Source organism: Betta splendens, chromosome 4 (assembly GCF_900634795.4).
Source record: "Betta splendens chromosome 4, fBetSpl5.4, whole genome shotgun sequence".
Taxonomy (NCBI): domain Eukaryota; kingdom Metazoa; phylum Chordata; class Actinopteri; order Anabantiformes; family Osphronemidae; genus Betta; species Betta splendens.
In genome coordinates, this window is record NC_040884.2 from 32,022,903 (window position 1) to 32,034,473 (window position 11,571).

An 11,571-nucleotide genomic window follows, 5' to 3' on the forward strand; every position below is an offset into this window, starting at 1 on the left:
CTCCTGCATGAATTACTGCATCTAAGCAGTGCAGCATCACTGAGCAACGGCCCAGGTAAGACCAACAGTGTCTCTGGTTCAGAAGCATCTTGACAAAAGAAAGGATACAGTTGTTGTTGTGAGTGCTGACTCCAGCCACAGTCCACGACAAGCAGCTCTGTCCTTCTGTGTCAGTTTCCTTGCGTTTTTTAATGTTTCTTTTCACCCTCTTTGTGTTTTTTTTATATTAATCTATATGGAGTCGTGCGACGAAGGGCACAAACTTCCTTACTTTTGCCAACTGCTGTTGCTGACCAGCTGTTAGCCGAGCCGAGTTTCTCCACGGCTAGAATGCCAGAGATTCCAGTAGATTCCAGCGGAGATACGAAGAAAACAACCATGCTGCAGAGCTGGAGTTAAACGCTCGGGGAAGAAAAGGAGGTACAAGCCATATGTACCATCTGTTACTACATCCGCTCTCTCTCTAACAAGCTGGACGAGCCAATGGCGCTTATGTGTCTGCAGTGTACCAGGAGAGCAACTTGCTGTGTTTTACTGAGATATGGCTCAATCAAGACACACTGGACTCTGTGACCTCTGTTAACGGATTGACGCTGGTGCGGGCGGACGCTGTGCCAACCAAAACAGTGCAGTGGTTTTCCAACAATAAGCCAGAGTTGAAGGCCCTCCTAAATGAGAAGTATAGGGCAAATGGGGACAAGGAGGAAATGCACAGAGGTACAGAGGGATCTAAAGTACAACATCGGGAGGTGCAGAGACAGCTACAGGAAAAAGCTGGAGCATCGCCTGGTGCAGAACACATCTGTGATGTGCGGAGAGGACTGAATAGTTGAAGATTGTTTTGTAGTTTAAATGGTGTCTGTATCTTAAAGTATGCTGAAGTAGGTAAAGCTGAAAAAAGACAAAGCTGAAGAGGATTTGAAAAGTTGTTTCCACTCATTTCAAATGGGAAAAAATAGTTAAAAAAAAGCTTAATATTTTTTAAAAATATGAACGATAATAGTAAAAAAAATACAAGCACACTTCTGCTTAAAAAGCTAATTATTTTGATAGTTGAATAGTGTCTGTAGTTGAAAGTATGTGGGACTAGTTAAGTGCAGAAAAGTGTACAGAAGAACAATAATAATATTCTACACTCTCAGAGGGATATCAATAGTCCCATATCAGCACTTTCACAATCATTCTGCTTAGTTTTTAGTTAACAAGCTGTATCACTGACTGGTTTGGGAACTGCACCGCTTTGTATCAAAAGACTGCACATTGTGAGGTCAGCTAAAAACATTTCTGGAGCCCCCCTGCCCTCCATCAGCCTTCTGGGAGAAGATTTATAAGCATCAGAACACACACATCCAGGCTGTGCAATAGCTTTTCCACCAGGCCATTAGACTCCTCAATAACCAGGGACAGACATACACACATATCCACCTGGTTTTTTGACACCTTTTGCCCTAGCTATTCATATTTGTATAAACACAAAAATGCACAAACTAAAGATTCTTGCACAGTCACTCAATAAGTCTATTTACAACACTCAGTATTGCTCACTATTTTGTACTATTAGCATACACTGCAATATACCTGTCCACTTTATGTAGGTTCTTCGGTTGTATTTTGTCTTTTATTTGAAAGTTTAGCTTTTATTCAGATTTTTTAATTTCTGTAGGAATCTTGTGTTTGATGTGTGTTGTCGTAGCACTGTGCCCTAGAGGAACAATGTTTTGTTTCACGCTATACATGAATGTTTAGAATTGAAATGACAATAAAAAAAACTGTTACATGTCTCTTTACAGGTTTATCAAATGGAAAAATGCTTAGCATAGGAGTCAGTAAAAAGACATTGGTGCAGCCTTATCTTTACAGTCTGAGAAGGGCAAAACTTTACCAATTGCACCTACAATAAGACACACCTGATCTAATTTGTCCTGGTGATTTAGTCTTTTTGTTGAAAATGGGTCTGATCTGACCAAACCAAGACCCTTAGCCCTTACCCTAAATTAAATGCAGTGCCCTTTCCCTCCATGAAACATGATACAACATAGTGTCATTTGAACACCAGCGCTTGTTTTTACTATCTAAAACCACCTTTTCCCTCAAAAGTCTTTTTTTACTATTCAAAGCATACGCACATGTGGTACAAAGGCATTGTTACCTGGAAGTGATGGTGATTTGGGCCTTACAATGTTCCTCCAATGTAACAGCTTCAGGCGCAAACAAATTAACCCTGGAATCTGAAAGAGAGACACATGAAACCCACTCTCTAAACACTAAAGATGCTGATGGATGAGAAATTACAGAGATTGCATGAAATCATATCAATAAAGAGTGTTTGCTCTCAGCTTCATTTACTTTCACTAGATGGAAACATGTCAGAATATAGCTACAGAACATTCACTCACCAGATGCATTAGTTAGTGTCCACAGGAGCAATAGCTGGACAAGCAGGCATCCATCCAAGCCCAGATTCTGCATTTTGTCTGTCAACCTAAAGAACACAAAATGCACACATCATTTTAAAATAAAACTTATGGAAGTTTATTGGACTCAAAATTTAAATGGCAATGCAACATAATATGCAATATCATTGTTCTGTATTTGGCAATTCAATATTAAAAGTGTCAATTTAATACCCAGTTTTATTAATAAATGTTTAAATAAAAACATATTTTTGCCGTAGTTTAGGGCTGTCTTTATTCAAATGCAACAGCAGACAGCTGTAATGCACTGCATGATGCGTTTTACAGGAAGTGAGTAAACCAGTGAACCAACGAGAAGAGAAAAATTAAAGGAAAAGTCACACCCTGGTATTTACTGGCGGATGTCGTCCACAGCTGTAATCCATCTAGAACAGGTTCAACAGCACAGTAAAAAGAAAACTGCATAGAAGGCATGGCGTGACAAGATGATGTGCAGTAACAATGACTCTATAGTCAGTATAAAGGTGATGGTGTCAGTACAATCCCATTCATCAAGGCAGTCAAGTCATTCATCCTCACATATAAAAGCTTGTGTTAAAGTGGACGGGTACCACGGGCTGATGTCTTCAGTGTCATTGAGCCTGAAGCAGATGAAATACAGCCTTTTGTTCCAACTCCAAAACCTCAGAATTGTAGCTAAAGCCACACTGTTGTGTACGGTTTTCTCACTGGATGACTGTGTGCTGCATCACATTACTTATTTGTGCTGCTGCATCAATCAAGACATCTTGTCTTGTAAAACACCAAAGACAGAAGTGTTCCATTAAAGAAGCCCTACCAACAATCTCTCCGAAGAAAATGTCCCTCATGTCCCTTCTACAGTGTCTCATACCATGGCTCTACATCGCATTGTGAGCTCCTCCACACCGTATTTTACTCCAGCTCCCGAGGAGCACATAGGTCCCGGCCTGCCCATTGCTCTCCTGCTGTCGCCTTAAAATGGTCCCCCTCCCAACAACCAGTTGTAGCATCGAAGAATACATCCCTTTTTTTTTTTTTTTTTTTTCTGTCCAGCAGTTTAGCAAGCAGCATATATTACGCTGAATGCCATATTGTGATGGACAGCTTTGCTTTAACAAGAAGAGTATGTATAGAATATATATAGATGGGGGTGGGGGGGGGGGGGGTAAGGGGTGCAACCAGCTGCTGAAACCACAATCGGAGCAAAAAAATAAAAAAATTAAAAAAAATAAGAAGCAGGGATGTACCTTAGGCCAATAATAGTGCTAAGGTATGTGCACATACTAATACAAACATATACATACAATATACATACATATGTGCATTATTATACATATCCCATAATACTTAATAAAAGTCATGACATACAACACCACAAATTCCATATTCACACATTATTCATATTGGTAGTGATAAGTATCAATAATACTTACAGTTGGATTTGGAAAGTGTCCCACTACAAGGTTAGTAAGGCTGTAGCTTAACATTATTCACCCAAAGGGTGAGGCTGACGTTGGTGCATGAACAATGCCACTTGTGGAAGCCAGGGTGATGTGAGGGGCTCGGCCACTACGCCCATCCAGCAAGCAGAGGAAGGAATCCTAGCAGCCAGGGAGCCCACACACCTTCAGTTCCAGGAGGGCAGGTGTTGCGACCCAAGCCGCCCACACAGAGCCCCCCAGGCAGAGCTGCAGCAGCCACAGAGACAGCACCCGAGGCCAGAGTGGGCCACCGGGGGTCAACGCTGTCCGCCCCATGAGAACCAGGGGCAAACACTCCCCCCGGCGGGAGGGTCGGCCTGAAAGAGTAGAGCCCGAGGACCCACGGTCCGTAGGGAGCCCGCCAGAAGATGCCCCAGCGCGCAGAGTGGGGCCCGCCCCCAGTCCACCACCCCCACATGGGCGGAGCGGGGCCTACCCCATCGGCCCGACCTCATCCCCTGGCGCCACAGCGGCCTGCAGCACAAGGCCAGCAATTGGTGGGGTCAGCAGAAAAGAGACCACCCAGGCAGACGATCATCGTACCCCGGGCGAAAAACCGGACCCCCCACACTCCAACCGCACCACACGCATACCAACTCACACAAACACAGACGCATACACCCACCCACATGTGCAACACACATCATCACATCAACACATACAAACACCATAGACTCTCTCACAACAAACTAGTCAATCATACGTGAACCAATGCACTCTCAGATACATTCTCGCACCCACACCATTCGCTTGATCACATTCGTGGGGAGGGTAGGTCTTCGGCCTGCCGTCCATGTGGCACCGCAGCTCCTCCCGACCCCCGACCAACCCCCCCAACCCAGGGGAGGCAGAGGGCAGCAGAAAAAGGCACCCCAGAACTCTGCAACCCAGCTTGGACGTGAGTGTGTGGAACTAAAGTGCACTGAAGGTGGGTGACACCTCCAGGAGCACAACCGCTGGCTGACGGAGTGTCCCCCGGACAGTGCCCCCCCTCGCCCTAAATGTCTTTTTGCAGTTAAAACTGGGTGGTGATCTCTCCACCAGGGCCAGTGGCCGAGGCCACAACTGGCCTCAACCCCAGGCCCCAGTGAAGGAGCCCACCCCCGGCCCTAAATGTATGTGTATGTGGCTAAGTATGAGGAACTTTGGGAGATACCCAATTCTCCGAGGGGTCCAGCAGACAGAGCCATCAATAGGAAGGCTCCGTCTACTGGCCCCCCCGGAAGGAGCCCCCAGATTCCTGGACAAGTGTGTATGACTAATGTAATTAAAACTGCAGAGCATCCCACTTGGAAGGGACGGAACCACTTCCCAGTAGCCCCGGTCCCTCCATCAGCAGGATGCCCCTTGCAGACCTAAGTGGATGAATGCGGAGAAACGTAGTTGGGAAGCAGAGCACCAGGGTCCGCAGAGCCAGGTTCCCGACTGGCTTTGCTACCTATCCCACCACCCCCCACAACCCCCAGCCAGGATGGGACAGCCGAGACCCAGGGACCGCAGTACTACTGCCCAGGCGCCACACGCAGCACAGCCAGAGCCATCCTCACCCTTCTTTCACACTTACCCATTCTCTCGCTCAAGTATGCCCATGCTCGCCCCGTGTAGTGTGACACTCAAACCCACACACATACTCTGCGGTTGTGCATTGAGGGCCAGCCTCCGCCCAGGGCCCAATGAAGGTTCTAGCCTGAGTAGTCCGCCAACCCCCCCTACAACAGGCCGAGCAGTTACCAGAGGGCGTCGGACCGCTAGGGCAGGCAGCGCCCCACCCGAGCAGGGGCAGCGCCCCAGGGGAGAGACACCCCTTCGGGCACAGGCAGGCACCCCCAGAGGGAGTCCCCCGGACGCAGGTCACCCAGGTCTCCACCCCCAGGTCCGCCCCCGCACACCGGCAGGGAGGCCCGCCTCCGGCTCCCCGGAGACAGGCACACGCCAACCCTCAAAATGGTCCCACTCCGGCACAGGGCCGCCGGTCTCAGCAGCCACCACACCCTCGCCGCAGGGGACCCATGCGGCCAGCCCAGAGTCCACCAACCCATCCTGGTTCCTTAGGCAGGCAGGCACACCCAACCACTAGTCACCACACCACCACTGTGCCAGACATGACGCAGTACCCGAGCCCCACGCATCCTTACCTGGAAATGGAATCAATCAGAGTATAGTTTTGGTCATTGATTTGATGAAGCAGACAATGTGTCTAAGGTGGTATAATCTAACAAGCTGTTCAGGTATTGAGTAATGCTTAATTTTTTTTTAGTTTTCCAGTTCATGAGGATGATTTTCTTTGCGACACAGAGGGCAGAAAGAAGTGTGTGTGATGAGTTTGTCTCTAGATCAAGCCCACTTAGATCTCCTAGAAGACAAAGTGCAGGGGCTGCTGGGATTGGACAGCTTAACTGGGTTGACAGGTGTTCACATACTCTTTGCCAAAATTGCTGCACAGGTGAGCATGACCAGAATGCATGTAGGAATCTATCTACTGTGTTATCTGTACAGTGAGGGCAAATATTTGAGTTTGTGAGACCCATTTGGAACATCCTTTGTCCTGTATAGCGAGTTCTATGAAGAATTTTGTATTGTATTAGTTGTAAATTTGTATTTTTTGTCATTCTGAATAAATTAGAACATATGTTATTCCAGAACGTGTAATTAGTGGTGATATTGAGATCAGCTTCCCATTTAGAGATCGGAAGGCTCACTGTCTGGTCTACATTGGAAATTAAGATATAGATTTTGGATACTGTCCTTTTCCCTGATATATCAATAAATCGCTCTATTACTGGTGGTGGTTGCATGTGGATGGCAGTATTCTTACTTTTTGCATTAAGTATTGACTTTAGTTGTTGGTATTCTAAGAAATTGGCACTAGTGATTTCATAGTGAGACACTAGTTCTTTAAAAGAGGTAAACTTGTCTCTTGTGAAAACGTGTTTCAGATGTGTTATCCCTTTGATATGCCAAGTTGGTGTATTGCCTTTTTGTTTTGTATGATGTCTGGATTGTTCCAGAGAGGTGTGTTTTGGCAAAGAGTAAGCGAAGACCCATTAATTTTAAGAAACTCCCACCAGGCTTGCAGAGATGATTTTATGCTAATGTTCTGGTAACAACTATGATTTTTGATTTTGGTGCTGATAAAGGGCAGATCTGCAACTTTAATATTTCCACAAAATGTTTGTTCAATGTCTATCCAGGAGGAGTCTGCTGGCATGGGTTTTATCCATTTGTGGACATGGTTCAGTCTATTGGCAAGAAAATAGTGGTTGAAGTTAGGTAGTTCTAGGCCACCGCAGCGTCTGGATTTTTGAAGAGTTTTTAAACTAATTCGTGGTGGCTTGGTTTTCCACAAAAACTGTGAAATGTAGGAGTCTAATGTCTTAAACCACGCCTGGGCTGGCTGAGTTGGAATCATTGAGAATATGTAATTAATTTTTGGCAGGATCATCATTTTTATGGTGGCAATTCTTCCCATAAGTGAAATGGGTAAGGACTGGCATCTTTTGAGGTTGGCTTCTATTTGTTTTAATAATGGATTGTAGTTTAGATCGATAAGCTCTGACAGCCTAGACGACAATTCAATGCCCAAGTATTTAATGTTCCCTGAATGGAGTGTGGTAGAAGAGATGTTAGTCACCTTAAGGTTAAGTGGTAGCACTATAGATTTGGTCCAGTTAATAGAGTACTCTGAAAGTCCCGAGAATTCATCTATGAGGCTGATAGTTGTAGGAAGAGACGTCTGTGGCTCCAGGAGAAACAGTAACACATCGTCAGCATATAAACTTATTTTATGATTTACTGATTTGGTCGATATTCCAGTAATTCCTTCATGCTGTCTTATTGCTGCGGCTAGAGGTTCAATAAATATTGCAAATAGTGATGGGGAAAGTGGGCAGCCTTTGTGCAGAGTGGCTAAAAGAAACTTCCAGTTTACTCTATCGAAAGCTTTTTCTGCATCTAAGGAGACGATGGCTGACTCTAGTTTATGGATGGTGACATAATCAATTAAATTAATTAGTCTGTTCATATTGTTTGTTGACTGTCTACCTTTAATGAAGCCTGTTTGATCAGAGTGAATTATATATGGAGTGATTTTTTCTAATCTTCTAGCAAGTGCTTTACACACTATTTTTAGATCTACATTTATTAGTGAAATTGGTCTATAACTCGGTGGGAGTGTAGGGTCTTTCCCTGGTTTTTGGAGCAGGCTTATGAAGGCAGAATTCATATTTGTGGGTAATGAATGTTGTTGTTTAATTTCAGCTACCATTTTGTAAAAGCTGGGTGCCAGCATGGACCAGAACTCTTTATAAAATTCAGTTGGTAATCCATCTGGTCCTGGAGCTTTTTTATTGGGCATCTCCTGCAGAGCTTCTTGTAGTTCTGCCAAAGATAACAATGAGTTGTAGATTGTTCTTTATTTAGCTTTGGCAGTTCTAGTTTATTCAGAAACTCCTCTATGGCTGAGGTGGATGGATCTATTTGGGACGTATATAACTCTTGGTAAAAGTTTTTAAAGGTATCATTTATTTCATGGGGATCACAAGTAATGTTGCCTTCCTTATTAGTTATTGAATGGATGATTTGTTTCTCTTTGTTATTTTTTAATTGGTTAGCTAGAAATTTACCACATTTGTTAGCATGGTCAAAGTTCTCCCAGCGTAATTGGTCTATCTGAAACTGAGTTTTGCAATCAATTATATTATTTAATTTCAGCTTTAGATTCTTTAGGTCTTCTAGGACATCATTGGTTGGAGAGGCTGCATATTTAATCTCTAGAGATTTTATTTTTTGCTCTAATTCTAATTCAAGTAACATGTCCTTTTTTTTCTTGTGTGATGAATATGAAATAATTCTACCGCGCATAACTGCCTTCCCAGTCTCCCAAAGAACACAGGGTGAGATTTCCGGTGTATCGTTGATTTCTATAAAGGTTTTCCATTCTCTCCTGACATAACTGATGAAGTCTTGATCATTGAGTAATGATGTATTAAACCTCCAATTCCTGGATGATGGTGTGACTGTCTTAATCAACGAAATGGACATTGGTGCATGATCACTGATTGTGATAGAGTGAATATTGGTGTCAGAGACATCTTGTAAGACTGAGTTATTTACTAAAATATAATCTATACGGGAGTGAGAGTGGTGAACTGGTGAGAAAAAGGTATATTCCCTGAATGTAGGATGAAGAGAACGCCATGTGTCACAGAGACCGAAGTCATCCATGTACTGTTTTAAGGTCTGTACTGATTGCCAGTTCCTGTTGCTCACAGCTTTGCTTAGCCTGTCCAACTCTGGGTTAAATACTAAATTAAAGTCCCCTCCTACTATAAGTTTGGAACCAGAGTGAGCAGACAGTGATGTGAAGAAGCTGTGAAAGAAAGAGAAAGAAAGAATACATCCCTTACCACCATCTCAGAGTGCTCTCCCTCTGATCCCCCCAACAGCATTAGTAATTAGAGATTCTATAATAAAAAAAAAAATTAGCTTTGCTAATGCTGTTACTCACTGCATTCCTGGAGCTAAGGTAACCTATATCATTAAGGAACTCTTTTGGACTCTCTTCATCTATTAAGAAAATAATAATTCATTTCTAATGAATCCGCTCTCCAACAGTCTGAGCTCACTAAAGCTGACTTTTTACAGCTTTTTAAGTTTCTCAAGAGTACTGGAAAACTGGTTTATATGGCCAGAGAGTTTGCATACCTGGATTTTATACCCGGCTGCAGTCTACCTGTATCAAGCATAACTTTGACCTGTTTTGGAACCAGGTGTCGAACGTGCATTATATTGTCCTGCACCCCCCACCTAACTGACTAGCTATCGGTACCAGTACATTGGTTAAAATCAAAAGGGGACAGGGCCTTCTCAGTCAGGGCTCCAAAACTTTGGAATACCCTACCTGGATGAGATAAAGCAATGTGAGTCAGTGCCTTCTTTTAAATCCATTCTTAAAACACATTGTTTTCGAATGGCCTTTCCTTACTATGTGTGAGATCTTTTAGCCTGAATTACTATTATTTTCTTTTATTTTTTATTATTTTATGAAACTGCCTTTCTCCTAGGGATATCTTTTAGTATTTATTTTATGTGTGCCTTCAAATTTGGAAGGACGAGGGAGAAAGAACAGCAGCCACATACAGTCCATGTCAAGAGCTGTGTACAATAAACTTATTGAATCCTTCTTAACATCCAACTTCACGAATTCCCTCAGAGGTTTATTTTCTGTAATCATGGACCTTCAAAATTTGTGATAAGACAGAGGCACTAAATCTAATGGTGCCGGTAAGAAATTGAAAATAGGCCACAAGGACATGACTATCGGACTATCTTCCGAGGAAAGGCAGGCATTTCAATTCCACGTTCCTTTCACATACGTAGGTCATGGTTCACTGGAGTTGCAAAAAGAATCTTAGATGTAACACTTCTTCAGTTGACACATACTCGATTCAAACATCTTTATGTTTATAGCGTTAGCTTCCAGTTGATTCAAAATGCTGAGTCTGACTGGACTCAGAAAGAGAGCTCACATTTCTCCTACTGTACATCAGCTTCTCTGTCCTGTAAACGTCGTCTGCTCACGTCAAAGCTCGTAGTGATCAGCTCCATCTCGTTTTCCAGACCTCGTAGCTCCTCATGCTTTCCTCTCAGAGCTGGTCTACTGGTGGCTCTACATGTAGAATGTGAGGCAGAGGCTTTAGCTACCAAGCTTCTCTGAGGAACCAGCTTCATTCAGGTTCTACTTTAAGACCAGGTTAGAACCTTCCCTTGAGGTAAAGCTTGTAGAAATGTTTTAGGACAATTTCTCAGATAAACTGTTATAGACTTAGATGTTGTTGTCTTTGTTGTCTTAGTATTTATTATTTTATACTTCTTATATACTACAAAACACGCATGTATTGAAGTCGCCGCCAGTACCCGTACCATAACTATTAGAAAAAGTGTATTACAGACCGGTTGCCTTGACTGCGAGCTTGAAAAAGGTGACCGCGGTTGATTGATGAACAGAGCTCAAATCATTTTATAGTGAAGCACTAAAAGAAACGTCACACGCGTTATTGCACTTTAAATTGTAACCAACCGAGAGAGACGTCTACGAACAGCCACTGACGTCTTCGAATGCTTTTCTAATCAACGTTGTCACATACTTTTGAAACTCCGATGCACAGTAATGTATGAAAGTATTAAAAATTTAATCCAGTATAAATACTTACAGCTGTAACCTACTCGACTGTACGCGTCTTCTATTGCTTCCTCATACGCAGGTCACGAGAAAGTGCGATGGTTTGTTGTGTTTTGCGCTTTTCCTGCTTCCTGTGGTTTCGACTTCTTCTGCGACTGTTCTTCTTCTTTGCGGTTCACGGCAGCCAGCATCCAGAATTGTTGCATTGCTGCCATCTACAGGAAATCTCAAAACCTCTTATCAAACCCGATGATCTCGGGAAAATAAAAACAAGTCGCCTGTCAGCGCCTCTGCTGGTCAACATGTCATTCATTTCATAATTGCATCTTCTACTTCTCACCATCACATGTTTCCAACTCCTAGCATTCCCTGCACAACCCGTCGTCATGTTTTCCCAATATATGTAATGTACTGTTTATGTTACCTGGTACAGTAATAAACACTTTCTTCTGTATCCTACACAAATGTCTGCCTG

General features: G+C 43.4%; 1 protein-coding gene across 4 annotated transcripts in view; it reads right to left on the reverse strand.

Annotated features, from left to right (window-relative positions):
• The window catches only part of ctns (cystinosin, lysosomal cystine transporter), a 27,653-nt gene extending 16,306 nt beyond the window's left edge, over positions 1–11,347 (reverse strand). The window contains exons 1-4 of one of the 4 annotated variants that reach the window (XM_029148332.3): positions 11,128–11,261; positions 10,496–10,583; positions 2,397–2,482; positions 2,150–2,228 (exon numbers count right to left, since the gene is read on the reverse strand). In XM_029148332.3, coding sequence (XP_029004165.1) covers positions 2,150–2,228; positions 2,397–2,469 — 152 coding nt within the window. In that variant the 5' untranslated portion in view covers positions 2,470–2,482; positions 10,496–10,583; positions 11,128–11,261. Of the gene's footprint in view, positions 1–2,149; positions 2,229–2,396; positions 2,483–2,804; positions 2,840–3,868; positions 9,285–10,443; positions 10,584–11,127 lie in introns of those variants that run through there. The other 3 variants (XM_029148329.3, XR_008694313.1, XM_029148330.2) reach the window with 3 other exon arrangements.
• Between the last annotated feature and the right edge of the window lie 224 nt (positions 11,348–11,571).